Consider the following 24,102-nt stretch of genomic DNA (forward strand, 5'->3'; position numbering starts at 1 on the left):
GCCTGCCATAGATGCTTCTGGAACATGGCCAGACAGCCCTGAAAATGCACAACCACCCAGTGATTGCAGCCATGAAAGCCTTCGACAACACATTGGAGACCGTCTGTTTTGGTGCCTTGGACTGGGAGTGCCCGTGGCTTTCCGCTGGGTGGCGCCATTGCCTCGGTGATCCCTGGCCAGGGCTCCGTGAGGCTTGGGTTCTGCCTCAACGTCCCTGCGCGACGCTTTCTTGCTTTCTTTCCCTCGATTAGAAACGGCATTGGCAAGCCAGGGCACCTTCTCGTCCCCAGTGGAAGAAAAAACGGCAGGAGAGAGGTCTCCGAGTGTGGTGGAAGCTGAGACGGGGAAGAAGAGGAAAGTTTTCCAGGGACAGAGACTTAAAAGCCAGGTTTGAGACTGACAACAGGAGATTGCGGGACTTGGAGGAGCAGAATCCCCAGTCCCGGGGAAGCAAAGCCCCCTTCTTGGGTCCAGGAGCTCAAAAGTTTCAAACGCCTGGGGAGTGGAAGGAAGGAAGCAAGACCCTCCGGAGAGGTGGGGATCCGGGCGGGAGATGCCCACCCTCCATTCCTCGGCGTGATTTGGAGAATGGAGCCGACGAGGCCCCGCCCCCTTTGCCTATAAAAGCGCAGGGCTCTCCTTGCCCCGTCACTCTTCTTTGTGGCTGTCGGGGGTGCGTTCCTGGCCATGGGACGGGGCTGCAGCCGCATCTCTCCGCCGAGGCTCTCCTCGACATGACTCCTTGCTACTACTATTACCACCTCAGCAGCCCCGGCGAGGGGTGGCTCAACTCCTCAGCCATGGCCAAGGTCAATGGCACCGTCTTCCCTGGAGGAGGAGGAGGAGGAGGAGGGATAGAGCCAGAGGAAGAGGAGTGTGGCTCCGTCTCGGTGGTCTTCCCCTTGACCATGATGATCACCGGCATGGTGGGCAACGGCTTGGCCATGCTGCTGGTGTACCGCGCCTACCACAAGAAGGAGAACCAGCGCAAGAAGTCCTTCCTGCTCTGCATCGGCTCCTTGGCCCTGACCGACCTGACCGGACAGCTCCTGACCAGCCCCGTGGTCATCTCGGTGTACCTGGCCAAGAGAAACTGGCGGGCCGTGGACCCTTCCCTCCACCTCTGCTCCTTTTTCGGACTCAGCATGACCGTCTTTGGGCTCTGCCCGCTCTTCATCGCCAGCGCCATGGCCGTCGAGCGCACCCTGGCCATCCGGGCCCCGCACTGGTACACCGGCCACATGAAGACCCGGGTGACCAAGTCGGTCCTGCTCAGCGTGTGGCTGGCCACCTTTGCCTTTGCCTTCTTGCCCCTGGTTGGCGTGGGGAAGTACACCCTCCAGTGGCCTGGCACTTGGTGCTTCATCAGCATGAAGGACCCCCAAGAGCCCCGGGTGGCCAACATCATCTTCGCCTCCACTTTTGCCTTCTTGGGACTCTTCTCGCTTGGCATCACCGTGGCCTGCAACGTGGCCACCATTGTTGCCTTAGTGTGTCGGTGTCGATCCAAAAGCTCGGCCTCTCAGTCCAGGAGGCAGTGGGGCAGGATCACCACGGAAACCTTGCTCCAGCTATTGGGGATCATGTGTGTCCTCTTTGCCTGCTGGTCTCCACTCTTGGTAGGTTTATTGTTTATTTACTATACTTATACCCCAAAGGGGGATTCAGGCGGCTTACAAACTATGGCAATAATTCAATGCCAGATTCAGATAATAACAATATCAGTAAAACACAATATTATAAATCTGTAAAAAATATACATATCCATTAAAGTAGTCTTTCAAACAATTAAAACATATCAAAAGTGTCCAAAATCTAGCACCAGCTGAGCTTTGTAAACATTGAACCAATTGCTTTTGCCTCTCTTCTGTGTGTCTGTCTCTGCCCTCTGTGAGTGACACTTCTCCTATTTGTGGGGAGAAAGAATTAGCCACACAAAAAAGAGTGTGGTATGAAATAGAGAAATCATATGCTTCAAAAGAGAGAGAGAGATGAATTTCATTGTATATAACTTTGGTTCTGAAATCCAATGAGAATGTTGTGTGTACTTGTATGGACACATAAACATACCCTTAAGTCACTTGCCAACTTATGATGGTGTTGTGTGCCTTCAAACCATTTCTATTGACCCTATGGTGCTTGAGAGTGTAATAATAAATCAATTTTATTGATTAGCCCTTAGGCCATATCACAATATCAAACCAAACAACAAGGCTTGTTAGAACTCAGTTACACTCTGTGTAGTCTTGAGAGTGTGATTTTGTCAAAGATCATCGAGTGGGTTTCAGAGCAGTGAACTGAACCCTGGTCTCCAGAGACATTGTCCAACACTTGGACAGATTTACCATGTTTGGTTCTGACTAATGATAATCCCATGAATTGCATAGTGTTTTCTTAGGCAAGGACAAAAATCTCCCCATCCAACTGTCTATAACTTTTAACAAATTTTCATGGGGTGGGGGTGGGGGGTCATAATAATGCTACCGCTTGTGTGCTTTGCTCCCTATATGTGATTTAGAGAGAGATGGTATTTTTCTGAAATATCGCTAAAGCCCATTATAATGTCTTCTCTTAGGCAGCTGTCACACACATATAGAGACAGGCAAACAGATAGATATCATCTCACAACCTCTGAGGATGCCTGCCATAGATGTGGTTGAAATGTCAGGAGAGAATGCTTCTGGAACATGGCCATACAGCCCAGAAAACTCACCGCAACCCAGTGATTCTGATCAGCCTTTGACAATATACAGATAGATATTGGTGGCTGGTTGTAACTATATATCTCGATAAAGTACCCTGTAGCCACTCCACTCTTCATTTTCCTAATTGGATCAAACTCTAGCATCAAGCTTTAGCTGTGTCTGTCATGTCTATACCCACATTGATTTCATCTCTCACCATGGCTCAAACAGGTTTTGCAGGATTTTTTCTAGGAATGAAAGTTTGGTGCATATAGTAGAAGAAGGAGTCTGCCTTTTGAATTTTCAAGTGGTGTTTGTTTATTTAGCTGAATTTTGTCCACATTGACTGACTGCAGCTCTGTCGAGCAGCTTTCCACTTCTGGTGTTTCCCATGCATTTTGGATTGTAACTCCTCTCAACCCCAGGTCCAGTGCAGCAGATCTAGACAATATCACATGGGGTGAGTTGCAATCATAAAACATTATCTTGAGTCTGACATATATAAAGATGCTCTAGAACTTGCAGGATTGAGAACTTGCAGCCCTTTCAATATTGTGAGACTGCCATATAATCCAGTTTGAACTGCATTATAATGGTCTGTGTAGACTCACATGATGCAGATTGAACCTTGTTGAAATGGATTATATGAGTCTAAACTTCCATATAATCCAGTTCAATGCAGTTAATCTGCATTCTCATTAAATCTTCTGCATATACTGTGCTACTCAGCTATGAACTTCTGTCACCTCTCCAGGAAGATTGAGATCATTACTTGTTTCCTGCTTAAAAGTCTTCTAGAGAAGGCATGTGATACAAATTGTCAAGACCCATTCTGGTTTAAGGTTATATGTGATTTAAGTCAGAGATTGCTTTTCTTGATGTGTAAATATTTAGAGAATGAAGAGCTTCTTTTGAGCCATACTGAGCGCCAAGTTGATATGTAGCTGTTTACAACCAGTTACCAGAAAAAATTGGGAAATAAGTATGTCAGTATATGCTAGCAACAAGCTAGTTGCTTCCCATCTATGATGCTAAACAAGGATTTAAGTGATTTAAGGATAGCAAGACTGAGTAAAAGGGAATAATGAACATTTCTGTATGCTTTTCCCACCCAAATGACAGAAAATGATGCTTTTATAGCATATCGACGGGTGTTTGGCTATATAAGCCAATAGGTCAAAGCTGACCTAGATGGCCTTGGAAAATATGCTGCTGTTGTTTTAACTCAAGGCATGGCCCTCACTGCCAATCCCACATCCTACTACTGGCCATTGTGGCTAAGGTTAACTTGAACAACATCTGAAGGACCAAAAAATTCTGGGTTTTTCACATCACTGTTCTTAGACTTATAGATTTTATATTTTTGTTTTTGTTAGTCCCCTTCAAATACCATTTGTGCTAAAATGTGATGCACGGTTCAGAAAATAAATCTAAGGGCCATCATGGTATATTTAGGGTCTTGGGAGACTGGGGTTCAAATCTTTAATCAGCCATGGAAACCCAGCATATGATTTCAGAAAAGTCACACTTTCTCAGCCTCAGAGATAGGCAATGACAAACCCCTCATGAGAAATCTTACCAAGAAACCCCTTTGATAGATTCACCAAGGGTCAAAAATGACTTGGAGGCACACAACAAAAATGAGATCTGTTGCTCTTCAGCTGTTGCTCTCTCTGCAAGGTTTACTTTTGGTCTTAAGAACTGAAAAAACAAATAAGGAATATTTGGGCAGATATTGAAAGAGAGAAGCATGTTAGGGAAGAGTCCTGTCCCCTCTTCGTGTCCACTTTCCTTGAGTTTTAATCCTTTCCCACTTTCAGTTTCATAGAAATCACGAGCCAGCCACCTGACTAAGAATACGTGGGTCTGCCGCTGTCTAGTCGGTCTGTATTTATTATTTATTATGTATTTATTTACCATATTTATATCCCGCCTTTCTCTACCCCAAGGGGAACTCAAGGCGGCTTTAGTTCTATATTAAGTTGGCCAAGCAAAAGAATGCCTCAGCTTTGAAAGTCCCTGTTTATACTGTCGAGCGAATATAATCAGTATTACAATAAACATTTTGCTTTTTTCCAGCGCTGGTGGTATTGCACAAAGGAGCAACTGAACTTTCAGCCATGCCGCTCCAAAGTAGTTGGTAGATGATGAGGGGGGGAGAGGACATCTTTAGAATGTTTATGTGAGCAGGAAGAACAAAATAATACTTTAGCTATCCCTTTGCCACATATGAATAGTAGTGTAATTATTTTCATTCCCACTCCAAGAAACTCACAGCAGTAGACCCGATTATTTTTTCCCAGCTCAGAGCTTTGCTAGAGCATTACAGGGGAGGTTAGGGTATGAGATAATGACCGGCCCAGGGTGATCCAGAGTGTGTAATCTCTGAGTGACAATCCTAATAGCACAGTTTGAACACTAGGACACATTGACTCTCTGCTTTGACAGTGAGAACCTGCAAAAAGAACGGATTTGGGGACAGTGCCCTTAATGTTCAACAAACCCTGGGTATAGCTGACCCATACATAAGACAGTTGCACTAGCCAAATCTTGTACCACCAGCAGCTAAAAACAGCCATCCTGTTTCCTCTTCTGAACATTTTGTGATCCCCAGTTCCCAAGCATCTGACAAAGCTATTTATGCTTGGCTCCAGATAATCTTTCAGACTGGTTGATTGTTTGTACAATATCTATGTTTTGTCTGTACATATGTGAGAAATTTTCCATTCACTCAGATTTGTACATGTAGAATCCTGGCTCTTGTGTCTTTGTATTTAGACATTTTATCTCGGATGCTGGGATTTTCCTGGAAGGAAAATATTACTGGATTGCCTTCTAGGAACTAAGACAAAGCACATCTCCTTGAGCAGTGTTGCATCTGACTATCTAAACACTATAAAGGCACTAGATCCTGTCTGATCTTGAAAGCTAAGCAGGGTTAACCCTGGTTAGTACTTAGATGGGAAACTGCCAACAAATATCATGCTGTACTTCAGAGGAAAGAACTGGCAAAACCACCTCCCTCTATTCCTACCCAATAAAATGCTATTAAATTAATGCACCATAGGTTGACTTAAAGGCACATAAGCATACATTTATATATGAATGTTTGTGCAGTGTATGTTGCTGTAGCACAAATGCAAACAGTCTCCAAGTTGCAAACATCCGCTTAGAAGCAACTCATAGTTAAGAATGGAGGCGAGGTAACAGGAAGTGAGAGAAATCTACCCCTGAAAAGGAATTTTCACTCCTGAAAAGGTTATCATGGGAAAAGGTGTCTCCTCTGAAGCTTTCTCGCCAATCCTTGTTTCCGCAACAAGCCAACGTTTTCAAAATCCAATTATGACAGAGACAGAAAGTAAGGAGAAATCTCTTGAAGAGGGGCCCAGACAGCAAAACCAACACCACAGGAGTGTTAATCCTTCCCTATACTTTCCAAAGCTATAGACACACACAGCTAGAATTACATTTTAAAATATACCTGTTCTAACTTATATACTTAAACACTTCTAACTTATATAAAGTCAGCTTAAGAACAAACTTACAGAACTTGTCTTATTCATAACTTGAAGACTACCTGTATAACATCCAGAGAAAGCACAAGTAATTTTCCAAAGAATACATGAAATAGGTATTTCGGGAAAGAACTGATACACACCCTTCCTGGGCATACCATACTATATCAGCTTATCTGTCTTTTCCTTTGAGATCAAACTTCAGATAGAATTCTTGGAAGTTAGGTAGGCATGACGCACTCAGGAAAACATGAGCAGCACTTAGAGGAAACCTTGCCAAGAAGTAGAAATATATGGAATTTTGAGGTGCATACAGAATAGATCATACTATGGGTACCTGTGATGTAGGATCAAATGAGTTAAGAGTTTGTGACTGGATAATGAGAGCCAAATCAAGTACGGTGTTAAACATCAATTTTATTTAATGTGCAAATTTTACATATATGAATACTATTACTGAGGTGGGGGGGGGGGGGCAGGTAATTAAGAGTAAGCATAGAAGGAGCAAAGAAGACATTTAACCTTGTAATTGCTGTCTATGGTCCTGAGATAAATTAATTCAATGAAGTGCATATTAGTACTGGACACATTTTGTTTCAATGTATTTATTTTATGTCCTGACTATTCGCTAAGAAGAAATGCAAGGTTGTGAAGAGATAAATTCAACAATATTTAAATCATGTGTTGATGCACTGAAGATTTTTTTAAAAAAAATACACACAATTTTTAAAATATAGATTAAAAATAATAATAAGAGTATTAGAACAGCAATTAAACATAAAAAGCAAAAACAAAAAAAACCTGAAGAGCTCTTGAAACATTTAATGAAATGGCTTTATAAACATTTCACATAACAGCCAAATAGCTTAATGACAGGGCTTGGTAGATCTCTTTTGGCAGCATATTTGGAAAGTTTATTTTTAAAAAGCTGTAGACTGGGCATATATGCAATCAATAGCTACAGAATTCCTTGGAATCATAGTTTAGTTGAGATCCTTCTCCATTGGTAGCTAGCTATTTGTACAAAAAGGCTGTGAAATTAATGTTTCAGTTCATGAGACAAATCTAGGAGAGTGAATGGTAAGCTTTTGGGACTACAGTATTAAATAAACGAGAAAAGCTTATTTAAGATATACAGTAGAGTCTCACTTACCCAACATAAACGGGCTGGCAGAACGTTGGATAAGCGAATATGTTGGATAATAAGGAAGGATTAAGGAAAAGCCTATTAAACATCATATTAGGTTATGATTTTACAAATTAAGCAACAAAACATCATGTTTAACAACAAATTTGACAGAAAAAGTAGTTCAATACGCAGTAATGCTATGTAGTAATTACTGTATTTACGAATTTAGTACCAAAACATCACAATGTATTGAAAACATTGACAACAAAACATTGACTACTAAAAGGCAGACTGCGTTGGATAATCCAGAACGTTGGATACGCAAATGCTGGATAAGTGAGACTCTACTGTAATACTTGTGCCCTGAGAAACTGTGATTACCACAGACCTGATGTGGGATTTACCAGGACCAAAACAAACACTCAGTCCAATGGGTCAACAAGTGCATTGAAAGGGATGCATGTATTTGAAAGACACAGTGGGTGCAAGCCGAGGGCAAGTTCAGAGGAAGTTAAGTCCCAATATTTTTCATGTAATAGTTGTATACATAAGTCATAATATCCTACTGAAATCTTTATGATTTAAAAAATGTTAACTATGTTTAGATACTATGCTGAAAGGCTAGTCATGGGAGGCAAAAATAAAATCAATTCATCAAAGAATGAATTTCATAAAATGACATTTGGTCAATAATGTGTACTTAGCCCCTAGTAAAAGCTGTGGCAGAACTATGCCATTATATTAGTGTTTTCCTAGCCATGAAAATTCCAGCATCATTTAGTATATGGACAGTATTAATGTTTTTACTATTTAAGGTGGAGGTGAATGCTTGTCATTGTTATTTCACTGCATGCCTTAGTAATCAGGTGTTTTCAGAACCAGCCCTAGATAATTTTTAGTAGTAGGCGAACAGAATTTTGGCAACCCCCCCCCCCCCGAATTTTGGCACCCCCCCCCCCCCACTAACCGATCACTGAAAAATAAACCCCACTTACCTTGCTGCAGACTTCAGCCGCGGCCGCAGCGCATGCCAGCACGCAGGGTAGGTGGGCGCACGCCGGTACGGGCCCGCCTTCCGGGTGGTGGCCGCGCTCTCCAGCGGGTTGAAGGCGCACCAGCCACCCGTCCGCATGGATGAATTGAAGCCTTGCACGTGCGCACAGGACCATTGCCCAAAATGGGCTTCTATTCACCCGTGCAGACGGGTGGCTGGCGGGCCTTCCGTGTCTGCATGGGCGAAGGGAAGCCCTGCACCCACACACAGGACTATCAGTCATTTTGGGCAATGGTCCTGTGCGCATGCGCAGCCTTCCGTGTCCGTGTGGGCGAAGGGAAGCCCTGTGCACGCGCACAGGACCATTGGCCATTTTGGGCGATGGGCCTGGGCCCGCCGCCCGCCTTCAAGCCTTCCTTCAGCCTGGCCTGGCCAACGGACACCGTGGTGGTGGTGGCGGCACCGTGCCTACGCGGGGGCGCCTCAACTGCGCCCCCGGTAGTTTTGCGCCACAGGCAAGTGCCTAATTGGCCTCGCCGGTGGACCGCCTCTGCGTGTTTTGTACCCGGAATAATCAAGGAATATGACTAAACATGGTCAAATGTTTTTAGAACAAATGTCCAAAATATACATAGAACCCAAAATTGAGAAAACACTCCTTTGCATCATTCTAATTTACTGCAAGCGCAATAATAGTGGGGAGATGGTAACTTTATCTTTCCAAGCAACTTTCCCTTCTTAAAGCATTCATTTGGATCAAGTCTGACAGACTGTTGATCTGTTCACTAGTAGTTCAACTGATAGCTAATAAATTGTGGCCCTAACTCTCTTGAATGACAGATATTGCACTGTCCAGAGTATAATCAAAAGAGCTCAGAGATAAAAGGAGTCCTTGCCAACCAAGATCTTCCAAATTCCTGTGCAGCATACCACTATATTTACCACTCAATATATACCACTTTATGCCACCCTAACTCTTCATTCTGCAAATCTGGATTGTTGCTAGGAAAACCAGGTTTCTCGTTACTAAATCATTTCTGAATAATGAATCTAAGTACCAACCAGTATATCGTGAGTTCACTTTCTCCATGTATTAACCACGAAATGCAATCAGTGCTTAAAACAACTTTGCAATCTAACTTCATCTTGTTAAACTCAAGACAAATACTAGGTACATTCTGATGAAGGGCAAAGAGGTATTGATTTTTCCATGGATTAGTTGGCATTTGCTTTCTCTTTTCTCTTTCACTAAGCTCCCTCTATAAAAACCCGCCCATCGTAAATCTAACGCCACTTAAAAGGTCCCTGATAAACCTCACTGAAGTGAAGAACCATCAGGTTCTGTTGCTATAGAATATTTTCAGTAATTAACTGGATGGATAAGACTTGTATTTGTCAAAATGGCAAGCTATTCTGAAAGACAGATGAAAAATGAAATTCTCATGAATTAGGTAAAAAACATACAGCTGAAACTTTTCAATTTGACTTGATTTTTTAAAAACATGAAGCACCTGATATTTAGAATTGGTACAGGGCACACCTAACAACATCCTTTCTTTCTACCATAATATCTCTAAGGAGATTTTGAGAGAGCCCTGACGTCAATAAGCGGTGAAACAATGGGACAAACTTGGAAAATTGCACACCTGATCTTTAACAATGCATCTAATAGCTTTGACCACACACATGTTCTCTTTTGAAATTTCTAGGTTCTGTAGCATGACTATAGGTCACACTGGAGGACCTAGAGATAGCATTTTCAATTAAATCTACAAAGGTCAAATCGACAAATGTGGGGGATAATAATAGTAATAATAATAATAATAATAATAATAATAATAATAATAATAATAAACTTGTGGTTTTGCGAAACGAAATCCAGCATATCTATATTGTTTGCTGTGCCATACAACGTCGTTGTGTTGATAATAATAATAATAATAACAACTTTATTTATACCCTGCCACCATCTCCCATAGGGACATGGGGCAGCTTACAATGTAGCACACAATGGTGCCACAGAACATATAAAATACAATACATCAGCATTTATAAAATCAATAATACGCCAATTTACAAAAAACCGTAACATAACAGAAATTAACAAAGCTCAACTCAAATAAAGTGCACAGTAAAACATGGCAGTAGTGTCAGGATCCAGGCTGCAGAGCACCAATAACCATGCACAGAGACCAGATTCTATCTAATATCTTTATTAAAGAAATATATAAAGTCAATAAAAACAAGTGAAGAATATAGTTCAGAAGCAGACCTTTCAGGAAAGGCCAAATATAGTCCAGGAAAGTATTGTCCAATATAAGATATTAGAGTTCAAAGTTATAATCCACTTGACCGAAACACACACTATTGCCAAGCAATAGTGCGGGGAACTGTCCAAAGTCTTTCGTGGCTTAAGGTAAATCCGAAGGAAACTGGAAAACAAGGCTTGAAACTAGGAAGCAAGGTCCGTGGTAAAACGCAAGACAAGGCAAGACTTGAAACTTGGCTAGGTCAAACTTGAAACAAGGCAAACATGAAACATGAACTGAGTCCATAGAAGTCCGTGAAGCAAGGCAAGGCTGGAATCTTGATCCGTGAAACAAGGCTAGGTTGGAAACTTGATCCGTGAAACAAGGAACTGGGGTACGAAGTCTACACACGATCTCTCTCCTCAAGCTGAACAGACTCCGCAAGGTTCCCCTTGCGGCAAAACCCCTATATAGGATCTTGTTTTCCCGCCAACAGAACACTTTCCCTGGAGAACAAGAAAGGAAACCAAACTCTGTCCAGATGCATGACTCCTTAGAATTTCCCAAGGGAAGCAGACCTAATCAGCTAATTGTCTGGCAGCAATCCTGAGGCTCCGGCGATTAGCCTCCCTGGCTCCTCTATCTCTATTATAATTATCTTTTCGGGAAAACGGGGGAGAATTCTGCCCAAGGCTTGTTTGGTTAACTTCCTGAGGACAAACATCCTCCAGGTGGCGAGGCTCCGATTCAAGCTGAACCGGTGGAAATCCCAAATTTTCCTCCTCATCAGCCACAATAGCACTAGGAACGGGACTACAAGGCCCATGAGACATCACAAGTAGTCACTTATTTAAATGGGGCCATACAATCAATTGGACATCCCAATTACAAACCAATTTAAAATGTCAACGTTAAAGTGTCAAAGTAAACACCAGTCAGTTTAGCTGGTACCTAAACATTGTCAAAGGCCTGCTTGAAAAGCCACGTTTTTAACTCTCCGAAAATGTTGCAGTGTGTGGGCTCGCCTAATTTCTCTGGGGAGGGCATTCCAAAGCTGGGGGGCCACCACCGAGAAAGCCCTCTTCCTTGACCCCACCAGCCGTGCTTGAGATGGAGACAGAACTGAGAGGAGGGCCTCTCCGGCAGATCTTAAAGCCTGTCCTGGTTCATAGGGGGAGATGCAGTCGCGAAGATAGGCTGGACCCAAACCATGTAGGGCTTTGTAGGTAACCTGCATTTTGAATTGGAACCAGAAACTCATCAGCAGCCAATGGAGTGGCTTTAATGGGGCATGGGGTGCTCCCTATAGCTAGCCCCAGTTAGTAACCTGGCTGCCGATCTTTGCACTAATTGCAATTTCCGAGCTGTCTTCAAAAGCTATAACTATTCACACACAAAAAACCATTTCATAGGCCCAGCTTATGTGTACTATATCAATATACCTTCAAGCTTAAACTCTATGCTAATTTACTTAATTAGAATCTTATAATGCACATGCTCTCCAGCCAGAACTGTCAGTACCCAGTTATAATGATGCTTTGAATCGCATCATTATGTATGCACTCACTACAGGCATGCACTGCAGTTTCCGTAGATGTTTTTTTTTTTTAAATAGGCACTGATCTTGTCACATTTTCTGATATTTAGGTATTGTGGTCTGGTCTGATATGGGAGAAAGTCCATGGTGGTGTCTGACAGCATAAGTTACGCCATCAAGTGACAGCATTTGAGTTTTTCAGACATGGTTTGGGGCATTCCGAATATCGCTGATAGCATGAAAAGTTCACTCTTGCCATATCACCAAATTATCTGCTTTGAGAATCTGCTTTAGACTTTTCTTAGAATGAAACCTACAAGCATAAACTGCCAAAACAAATGAAGAGCAGAAAATCAAACCGTGGTTAGAGCTAGGAACATTACTCTTGCTGTTATAATTCCAAGCACCCAACACAAGGTTACAATATGTTTAAAAATAACTTTCCTTTCACATTCCTCTAAAGCAACTAAAATAATTATCTTTCAATTGATCACTAAAATAACAGTCTGGCATTTGGGCCAGTCATCTACTCTCTATCTAATCTTATCCTCTCTTCAGTCCACATTACAGAGCAAGAGATAAAACCCAAGTTAGCCCCCGACACATGTGTCATTCCTCCTCTACCTCTTAGGCTACACTCAACAACTTTCAAAATAACTAACAAGCATTACAGTTACATCACAGAAAGGGATATGTTATTCTTAGTTAAGTTTCCATTTTTGTATTATTATTTTTTTTTCGTGTCAGGAGCGACTTGAGAAACTGCAAGTCACTTCTGGTGTGAGAGAATTGGCCGTCTGCAAGGACGTTGCCCAGGGGACTCCCAAAGTTGCCATTGCAACAGCATTACATTATTATCGGAAAAATAAATGAGTTCATAACTAATTGCTTTAAGGCTCTGGCAATGAGCTTGGAATGAGACCATAAATAGGCTCTAGGCTGCTTTCTCTCAATCTCAAGTAATGGGATAGCAGAAGTCTTTTACAAATGGATCAGAGTGCTTAATTATCAAAACATTATATTATTATCATGACTATTTCTGACTAATTATCTTTCTTTAAACTATAGCTAGTGGCTCTCAGAGATATTCTGTCGTACAATAAATTTGCAGCATCTTTCAATACTGAGTTATATCTACAACTCAAACACGTCTTTCCTCTCTCTTTCAAACTTAGGAACATAGTCTTGCACATATGAAAATCATTACACATGTGGCTGAGCAACAACAGAGTATAGTTGAAAGGATCAGGCAAGAAGATGGCAAAATGTTTTAATGAGGAAGAACATCCAAAACTATTATTTTAAACAGAGAGGTCTTAGAATATATGTAGTGTAGAATTAATGCAGGGGTTGGGAGTTGCATATTTCATTCCAAGCTTCCCTGACTTTCTAGCTATGAATCAAGCAGTCCTTCTATGAAAGATAATTCTTGCTGTCATGTGCTTTCAAATTGTCTCCAGTGCATGGTGATCCTAAGATGAACCTAAGAGGCCCCTTCCACACAGCTGTATAAAATCCATATTGAACTGGATTATATGACAGTGTGGACTGAAATAATCCAGTTCAAAGCAGATATTGTTGATTATCTGCCTTGATATTCCGCGTTATATGGCTGTGTGAAAGGGCCCAGAGTTTTTTTGGGGCAAACAAGGATTTGAACCCCAACATTCAAGCACATGGAGGATAATGGCCAAGCCAAGCATGTGGCTGCAAAGCTAGACATTGCGCCATTTTATTTACAAGGCAGGAGTGTAGATAGGTCAATTGGGCATACTGTTGGGAAGGAGGCTCCTGATCAGCATCTAGTCAGAACCACACCACTATCTGAACTGTTTTTAAGATGGGAAGTGGGTTCAATATTGGCAGGTAGGTTGTTATTTATTTTGCTGACTTGCAAGTTCTTTTTCAAACCATATTATCATTGAAATATCCTTATAATATACTCAGTATGTACTTCCAAGTGCCTCCTTTGTAGCTTACTCCCAAATAAGTGTGTAGAAGATACATTACAAGCATTCTTTATTATTCCTAAGAGAAATAAATGTCAATGTGTCTCTAAATATTTCTTTGTGCTTGATTATTTTACTGCCTCATCACACTAGAGCATGAATCCACAATAAATCCTGTTTCTGCCTCCTGCAGAATTCTGGGGTTTGTAGTCTGGTGAGGCCCAGGACTTGTCTGGCTGAGCTGTTTGAAGCCTCCTCCCTAAAGTGAATTTAAAGTGAATCCAAGCTCTAGTGTGATGAGGTGCTTAGTATACTTCTGATAGATGATTCCTGAGAAGTCTCAAGCGCCTTCTAGACTACCACATAATCCAGATTATCAAACTGGATAATCCACATTATCTGCTTTGAACTGGATTGCATGAGTCTACACTGCCATATAATCCAGTTCAAAACAAATAATCTGGATTTTATATGGCAGTATAGAAGGGGCCTTGGTGATCCAATTTTGCCAGATCATTTTAGCATCCCCCTGCTTCATTTTGGGGAGGATTTGAACTCTGGTATAGATGCTAGAGTGCATAAAAAGAGAATGCATTCCACCCAGTCACAACTATGCCTTTCGAAATGAAATCGTCCTCCAATCTCCAAATTTCTAGTATTGCAGTAAATCAAAAAACTTTGATAGAGCATTTAAAAATACGGTTTAGATTTGCCAAGAAAAGGAGCAGGCAAAGTTACCAAGAAAGTGAGATAAGACCAAGCAAATGTAACAGTTTACGCTCTTAACAATTTTCAGTGTCTCACTTTTCAGTGCTAGAAATATGGAAAGTGTGGGGAATTGTTATGTGGGCAAGCCATGACCTCATTCCCCTTGTCATGTAGTTTCGCCTTTGCCATGTTATATTTACTCAAACTCCACTGACTTGAACAATATTTGCTCTCAGGAAAATTGACATAACAGTACAACCTAGGTAAAACTTTCCCATTTCATCCGTTGGGGAGTTCTAATGTCAGAGAACCTCTAAGATATACAAAGCCAAAAGAATGGCAGAAATAAGTGAGGAATAACTTTTCCAGTCCTTTTATCCATTTTTAACTATAATTAACAGATTCCCCACCAGCACTTCTAATAAAGCCTGTGAAAAAAATTAATATATGCCAGCCCCGGACCTGTGCTTGGTTGCTTTTAGAGCTATGCAGCAAAGTGTCTGTTAAAATCAATATTCTTTGTGGGAAGAGAAGAAAAAGAACAAGGAAGGAAGTGGATAACAACAGTACAAACAGATTAACATCTGAGATAAGTAAAACTGCAGTCCCATGGTGAAGGAGTATTGTTTTGCCAAACTGCATGATAAACCCAATTTCTAATGCCAGTGATTTAGCCAAACAATCTGAGGCTGAACATAACTGCTTGATTACTCTGAACTTCCAATTCAGAAGGACTGGGCAGTTCGAACTAGGCAAAGCATCATACACACAAAAATGTTAATTTCTCAAGGTACACCAAGCAACAATAAAGAAGATCTGACCTGCCAATGAACTCCCCAGAGATGGTAAAACCTAGACAGTCAAGGAGACAATTTTGGAACTGCATTACAATAGCTCCACTGTTATTATTCCTGAGATATATCGGCAACAGCAGCTGCCTTAATATTTCTTGGTGCTTATTTTGTATATCCCTGATGGATAATTCCAGAGGAGGCTCAATTGCATAGGAATTTTAGTGGTTCAATGTTGCCTGATTATTTCAGGCAGGAGTTAAGCCTAGTCTTCAGGGAGGACATGAACCAAGGAGAGGTCAAAATGAGGCACTGGCCTCCAATAATAATTCCTTCTGACAAATCAAATTACCTTTCAGTTCCACTACATGGGGAGGGTGCTGCCGTCCTGTGTCCCCAGGCTGCCTGAGCCCTAGAACATGGTATGGCAATTAACACAGTTACAGCTAGTTCCACTTGGAAACTGGCCCAGCTGTCTTCCTTGCCCCTAAGTTGGGTGGCAGCCTGAATCCTGGGGCAGGATTCATGGTTTCTCCTTAGTTTAACCTGGGTAAGGCCACATTTAGCTGCCATGAGACTGAGCCAGTTTCACACCTACCTAAGTGACCAGTCCAGCTGAGTCCTCAGTCTTAACGGAGCTGTTAAGAAGGTCAGATTCCTTGCAATGGATGATATGCACCTGACTGAACACACTGTGACTTCCACATTCTTTCAGCTACAGCACCCATGAGTCCCAACCAGTCTGATGGGAGACGTAGCATCAAATTCTTGGAGAGCACCACACTGCAGAAGGCTGATGCACTCTCTCAAAATGTTAGGTCTCATTCAAATGAATTTTCATCATTTCCCCATTGGTTTCAAATTACAAGCTGAATAGGTCTTATCCAAATTTTTTAGAACCAGAACTATTTTGCGACTTCATTCTGGAATACCCATATTGTTTTAGTATTGTAAGTTGCTTAGAGTCTCATTTAAGAGAAGAAACTGAGATGATGATGATGATGATGATTTCATATATGTACATAATGAGATATCTTGGAGATGGGACCAAAGACTGAACACAAAATTCATTTGTTTCATAAACAATTTATACACATATGAGCTTATCATATTAGCCAGGCAAAGCTTCGCCTGGCATCCAGGAGGAAAGTGGGAGTAGCTGGGTGAATCTGTCGCCCCACACACAGCTTCCTCTTGACAATGCTTTCTCCATCACATGGGGAAAGCATTGCCCTCCTGGAGAAGCCTCCTGTATTGAGAGGGAAGTGTTGTACGACTCTTTCCCTTAAGTTGGAGGAGAGGCTTCCAGATGATGTCATCTGATGGGCAGTGGGCCAATGCTTCCCAAAATAAATGTGATGAAGTGGTTAGTCTGGAGGTAATTTTATATATAGGCTTTTAAATAATTTTGTACATAAAATAAAGTTGGTGTATATTAGACCTTCCCAAAATGATGACTATTTCAGCCCATTTCGGATTTTGGTGTATTTCAGATTTCAGAATTCTGTATAAGGGATGCTCCCCCTGTATTGGCACCTGTATTTCTGTTTTCCTCATTGCTTCTCCTATGAGAGGGGAACCTTTATGTAGGCGTAATCATTGCTTATTTTCCAGGTCTATCTTTGGTATAAATGTTTTTAACAGTCAAGCTGTGAAGGAAGTGGTTTGGGTCTTATATGAAAAAGTAAAAATCAATTTATTGGAAATGAAATGTAACAAGCACTTTACCCCAAAGAGCACAGCATGATGCACAGAGTGGTTTTGAAAGTTATTAGTAATTTCAGAGTGGGAAAGCAGTACAGAGACAATGGGTATTGGGTAATTCTCTAGTGTGTTAAATTCAGCTATGGCGAGAAATTCTCTTAATCTAAGTTTCCTCCCTCGCATAGTCCATTGGCTCTCTTTTTTGCCTCACTGATATTCTCCTCAAACAAATTGAACTGAGGTGCTGACTGAGCAAATAAGCAGCTCCAGAATAAAATATTAAAACAAAGCTCAATGACCACTGAAGTTAATAAAAGGAAGGAAGCCAATGTGGTGTAGTGGTCTGAGAGTTTAGAAACCATGGTTCAATTTCCTGCTTGGCCACAGAAACCCACCTCAGACAATTCACACACACTCAGCCCAAGAAAATCGAATGATAGATTCATTTAGGGTCACCATAAGTTAGAAATGTCTTGAAGGCACAACAACAACAAAATCCTGTCCTCCTATATATGTGTTTATACTGTTTGCCTAACTGCTGCAGGGCTGCCATTTTGAGGTCATCTGCAGTGGGAGACAAGGTTGATGTTATGGTTCAAAGGACAAATGATAAGTGCAAAAATAAACTGTAACTTCCCCCCACCCCACTCAAAAAGCAGTGTAGTTTAAGAAATGTTTTGTATTACATTAAAAAAACAATTCCACAATGTCACTTCATTTGAAGATATAGGCAGTCAAAGGACTGATCGTATATGTTTAAAATAAAAGTGGGCGAGCAACTTTAGCTGAAGTCAAAGTATTATTTCTGTATACAAAATAAGAACTTAACCTTTACCTTGGTGTATTTTTAATATATCCATAATCTACTTTGAAGTGGACAGATGCAGATGTCTGAGATAATGTATTTCCAAGAAATGGGTGAAGTCTAAATGCAGGCACCATGAACTGTCAAAAAGAGCTAGTCTTGGAGGACACTACTTAAAGCCTTTCTCTTAACTCCATCAGGTGCACTTTTTCTATGGTTGGAACATAGAGAAAATCTCTGTCCTCAGATATTTGGGTGGAAGCAGGCTGGTACAGCACAAGCTGGTTCCGAAGCAATCCAAGGGACTATCTAACTTAAGTTTTGGAAGATCGTTACCAGTATTTTGAATTGCTTCTGGAAACAAATTTGGTCACTTGTTTATCTCTTAAAGGAGATATGTCATGATCCTATAAACAAACACACAAACACATCCTCACAGCAACCATTCTCACAGCTCCAATTGCAGTTTCTAAAGGCTCTTCAAAATAAAGTGCATCAATCCAGTCTAGATGTGACTAAAGCATGTGTCATTATGGTCAGATCTCATCATCCTCATTTTAGTGTACTCTCAGAGTCCCATTAAAATGTGACCAGGTCTCTTTAGTATTTCTGAAACCTGGGAATCCTTTTTATATCAATCAAGACATTGGGCAGGAGAAACAAGAGTGAAGAATGGCTTCATTTATGTCACCTCTGGGGGGGTTTTAGCTCCGCCTTACATTTTGGAAATCGTGAGACAAACACCATCTGCCATCAATGAATTAATTAATTTTCCTGCCTTTTTAGTACTGCAACAATTAAAGTGTCTTGCAACCTTAAGCATACTAAAGCATCCCCTCAAAGCCATATATTATACTGCTAAAGAGTAATTTCAAACCTATGAATTAAGGTATCATCATGAAATGAAGCCTTAAGTTGAAAATGTTTAAATACATAACAGAACATGAAGGTGAAAGGTTTTGTACACAGAAAGTACAGCAAAAAGGGGAAGAAATACAAAAATCTAGTGTTTTACAAGTACAAGGATACTATGTTCTTGTTTTACTTTGTCTTAATAGTGTGTAACTTTCTTGAATCAGTTTATATTTATAGAAATGAGAATCTGAATTGGAATGTAAAATAGTTTAATAGGCCTATTAAAGCAGCTCAGTAGTCTGAAGGCAGTTGAAGAGCTGAAAAGCCTCAGTGACTTTAGAAGATGCTATCACATTACTCCAGTCTTGCTGAATATTGTTTCATATAAAGGAATGTCTCCAAATGATTAACCATTTCTCTACAACATGTGATTTCCCTCTTGTTTTCTTAGATTATGATGCTGAAAGTGGCCTTCAATCATACCATTATGGATAAATGTGAAGACTCCTGCAATCGAACCCAAACCTCTGAATTGCAGCCAGAGTGCAATGTCTTCTTAACTGCTGTTCGCTTGGCTTCACTGAATCAAATCTTGGACCCTTGGGTTTACTTGCTGCTTAGAAAGATCCTTCTGCGAAAGTTTTGCCAAATAGCAAGTGCTATCTCCTGCTGCTCTCAGGACAAATGGAAAGGACAGCACTTCATGTTGTCAGACAAAATCACACACCCTACTGTATGAAGATGCCGGCATGTCAACAGCTTTCCTCCAAGGAGTTTCAGCTTTTTCAAAGGCCAGGAAACATGTGGCTTTCTAGATCAGTGGTGTCAAGCTTGTGGACCTCCAGGTGTTTGTGACTTCAGCCTCCAGAATACCTGGCCATTGGACAAGCTGGCTAAGGCTTCTGGGAATTGGAGGCCCAAACATCTGGAGGGTCAGAAGTAAGACACCTCTGTTCTAGATGTACTTGGACTAAAACTGTCATGTTCCCCAACCAAAAGAGCCAGTGCTGAAGGATGTTGGGAGTGATGTCAAGAACATCTGGAGAGCTACGTATTCCCCATTTCTTGGCCAGTGGGGTGTATCTAATGATACAATTGCTTTTGTCATCAGAATTGGAAAGAGGACAAACTCCCTTCCCTACTTCAATCCCCTGTACATCTAAAGATCCTTCTCTAAAGGACTGGGAAACTCTCTAGAACTTGTTTTCAAGTAATGCTGAGGATTTGAACTGACAGTAGGAGAAGAAAGTCCCATTGTTCTACTTTCATAGTACCAGAGATGACAACTTCTTCCGTACTGTGAATTTGGACATCTGATGCATGAGAACGTCCCTCTATAAACTAATTTATTTTCATGGTTGGGTAGATTAAAAAAGAACAGAAATGTTTTTTAAAATGTACATCCTATGTCTTTTGAAACTCACAAATGAGAATGCAGTGTTGTGCCAAAAACACTTGGGATTTTCCTTTTGTATTTGAGAAGAATCTGATTTTTAAATTAGAAGTTTGATTGTAGATCCAATATGGAGTAACTTTCCTTGCTTTCTCACCCCTGACACACTCATTTAATTGAAAAGAGGAAAGGATATACCTTTTCCACATTGTTTCTAATAGTGACAGATGGGATGGAGTTGGAAGAAGGAAAACACAATTGTGTAGATTACTGATTGGCAGTGTTCCTTAAAGTTATATGGGTAGCAGAACTATGAAATGCAAAGAACTGCCACAATAATTGTGCATTTCTTTTAAACACTAAGAGCCTTTCTAAATAAATGTTGATTTCTTTACTTGTTTTATATGTTAATTTCTTTATAGAAGTCATGTGCTTATTTCTCAGAGATGTAGTTCTTTTGCAGTTGATAACTCATTATCACAGAAATTAAACTATAACATTTTGACACTGAGAAAACAAAGAAAAAATGGAAAAAATGGTGTTCAATTTGGAAACAATACTAGGGGGCAGTTACTTAATACTTTTCTTCAGTGCTAGTTGAATGTGACACTTACTTACCATAGTGTTGCATTATGAAGTAATATCCATCTTTATTGGAATATGTTTCTAATGTCCCTTTGATGCTTTTAAAGTTTTGCATTCCTTCTTTTTGTGTACCTGCCTGCTAATTTAGGCTGGATCTACACTGCCATATCATCCAGGTCCTGAATCCAGATTATCTGCTTTGAACTGGATTGTATCAGTTTATACTGCCATATAATCCAGTTCAAAGCAGATCATCTGGATTCAAAAACGGGATTATGTGACAGTGTAGATGGGGCCTTAGACTCTTTATATTCTTCCATGTATCATTTGTGCCCGGGACCTCATTTTCAGCAGCCCAAATCCTACTGTTAGTCCCAACTAGAGCAGACCAAGGATTGCAATGGGATTTATGTACGTGTTGGGTTCTTTGACAGTTGATTCAGTATATACTTTAATTAGGACTAATCAACTATATTCTAAACTGTCTCTATCCAAATGGTGGATTCTATTAAACCTATTGCTCTCCTTCTGGAGTGATGTCCATCCAATGAGTCTATGAACCTTCATGTGTTTACAGAAAAATGTTTTTAGTTTATTTCATTAAGCATAAAAATCTGTATCTATGTTGGTTATTTTGAAGACAGATCAGCAAACAGCAATCCTTTCAAAAAGGGAAGATTTTGTTTTTTATATACCTTAAACAGTTCTCTGTATGAGAGTGAAATAATTACAGTCCTGGTAATAGGTTGGCATTAGAACAATAAGGAATTAAAAACAGGAGGAGGGTGCTTGTAATAAAATACCAATTTCAATGAAGAGAGCTTTCATAAATTTAATTTTATCAAGATCAGTCGACTCTAACACTGTCTTTTAAAAATACTTCTAAAGGGTTAAATTAATAAAGAACAATTGGTATCCATAAAGTACACATAGACATTTGTATTATATAGAGAATCTCCTATGATTCATCCATTACTAACAAGATATTAATAAAATATTAACGAGTTTTGATCAGCTAAATTAGTTTCCTCATTATGCAGCTCATAATTTACTTCAAGTGCCTTTGTTAATTCAGAGCAATTCCATTGGGTTCCACTTTCATGCAATTAATTTTTAAGTAATAGTTTAAAAAAAAACATGACCACTTCTAGAAGCAATTCATAGAAATATAATGTAGAATTTGAATGGGTTCTGAGTCCTTCCAGTGGAAGTACTATATGTACTTGAAGCATTTCTAGTACATGACTATTCAAACTTCTGTTTAAAACTAATTAACAAACTACAATGGGCATTCCACAGTTGAACAGCTCTTATAATCAGGATGGCCTGTATAATCAAAATCCTCATTTATTGTCATTAGAATTCATTGGTTTGAGTCCTATCCTCTGGAAAAGTAGAAAACAATCCTGTTCGATACATTGCTGTCCTTCAAAAGTCTGGAGATATTTGGCTATCTTATCATCTCTCAAACTTCTCATCAGACTTCCTTTACACATGACTCTTACTCAACTATGTTTTTTTATCATTTAGTACCATGACTTGTATAAATAAGTAATTACTGCTAGTTTCTACTCTTCTATAGTGATTTGCCACTATTTCTTCTCCCTCTGCATGCCCATTCCAAATCTTAATCTTAATGTTCCTTCTGCACATATCTTGATTTTCCTAGACTCATCCCTTTTTTTCTTAAAATTGTTTCCTATTGTCCCTTCAGGATTTAATTTTTAAGAAATCCCCATCCCTCATCGACATCCTTATTTTTTAGCATATCTAATTGTGGAAGTTCACATAATATTTCTTTAAGTTTTTCCAAATTGGCTTTCCTAAAAGTTCCCTGTTTCTGTCTAAAAGCATTCAGGTTTCCTTTTTTCTGCATAGAAAAATTCCAAGAGAAAATGAATGTCTGTCTGTTGAAGGTTGCAACTAGTTGACTACTTACTCTCTCTGATGCTCATCTCTCTGATTATTCACATTTTGCTTTTTCTATTTTCTGGACAATTTAATTGACAGCAAGACAAGTGAGATTTTTTTTTAAATGTTGGGGGTAGCCTTTACATTCTGTCAGAATTTGACTTCCAGCAGATATCAGGATATCAAACTTTCGCATCACAATCATATCTCTCCTTTTGGAGTATTTGATATTCTGTTCTAGGAAGACACCATGAAAATCTTTGGGCTGAACTGAAAGTCTATAAAGATCCTTGGTGCTATTTTCTCTTCCTATATTGTTTTACCAAATTGGTTCATTTTTACCAAAACTGGTACATAATCACAAAGTTGATGTGATTAGAAGCTTTTGTCTCTTGTTTCATACACCTTTTTGCATTTAGACAAAACCACCATATATGAGACATAACAATTTATGTTGAAACTTGGAAAGTTAATTTGGGGAGGGGACACTATAAATCCCAGAACTGACTAGCCAGCACTAAAAATTAATGCTTTCAACATTCTGATTTGCTCCTTATTGCTGTTTAATTACTACATTGTTTTTATAAAGGAATTCTATGGAATAAGGTCCTAGGTAGCAAAGGTTTTCACATATTTTTCAAACAAATTGGGATCTAAATTGGGATTGTAAACTTTCATCTTCCAAATATAATCTCACCATATTTCTGTCTTGGCAAAATATTTAAAGCATATGCCTGTCATTCAAATAATTCAGTCACTTGAGGGTAAATTTCACTGATTATAATTGAATTCAGTTCTAAGAAGACATGTATAGGATAAAGAAATCCCTTTCCATGATGCATGGATGTTCTATAATTTAAAAGGGTTTCTAATGTTGTCATCCACAGATCAGAACATGGGAAAATATTTTAATACCAACATGAGGGCAGTGTAGGAGAGGCTGCATTTAGTTCATACAATGGAAGGTTTTGCTGCTGTGTAAATTGTACTCTTTAAATAAATTTTATTGGACTTTGCATTCATTGTCTTAACTTATGGCTGTTATTGTGAAACTTCAACTCATGGTGGACGTTTTTCAGGACATTTTTACTTTAAATGTCAATAAACCTGCTTAGTGGAATATATTCATTATGGGAATGATAAATATATGAAGTTTGTTTCATAGCTTTTCTTTTTAAATGTCGCTCTGAAATTGCTTCAACAAAAACTATTAACAGTTATTCCTCATTCTGTAATTGTCTACCTTGCTTCCTCTATCCTGAAGGGTGAGAAGGATATTGAAGATAAATTGTT

At 39.9% G+C, this 24,102-nt stretch overlaps 2 protein-coding genes across 2 annotated transcripts in view; one reads left to right on the forward strand and one right to left on the reverse strand.

Moving 5' to 3' along the window:
* The window catches only part of lrrc7 (leucine rich repeat containing 7), a 645,519-nt gene that overhangs the window by 21,296 nt on the left and 600,121 nt on the right, over positions 1-24,102 (reverse strand). The gene's annotated exons all lie outside the window — the stretch shown is intronic.
* ptger3 (prostaglandin E receptor 3) lies at positions 200-23,933 on the forward strand. Its single transcript, XM_003223040.4, has 2 exons — positions 200-1,619; positions 19,372-23,933. Exons 1-2 carry the CDS (start codon positions 735-737, stop codon positions 19,657-19,659), a joined length of 1,173 nt encoding a protein of 390 aa, XP_003223088.3. The 5' UTR covers positions 200-734; the 3' UTR covers positions 19,660-23,933.

Source organism: Anolis carolinensis, chromosome 4, assembly GCF_035594765.1.
Source record: "Anolis carolinensis isolate JA03-04 chromosome 4, rAnoCar3.1.pri, whole genome shotgun sequence".
NCBI lineage: Eukaryota > Metazoa > Chordata > Lepidosauria > Squamata > Dactyloidae > Anolis > Anolis carolinensis.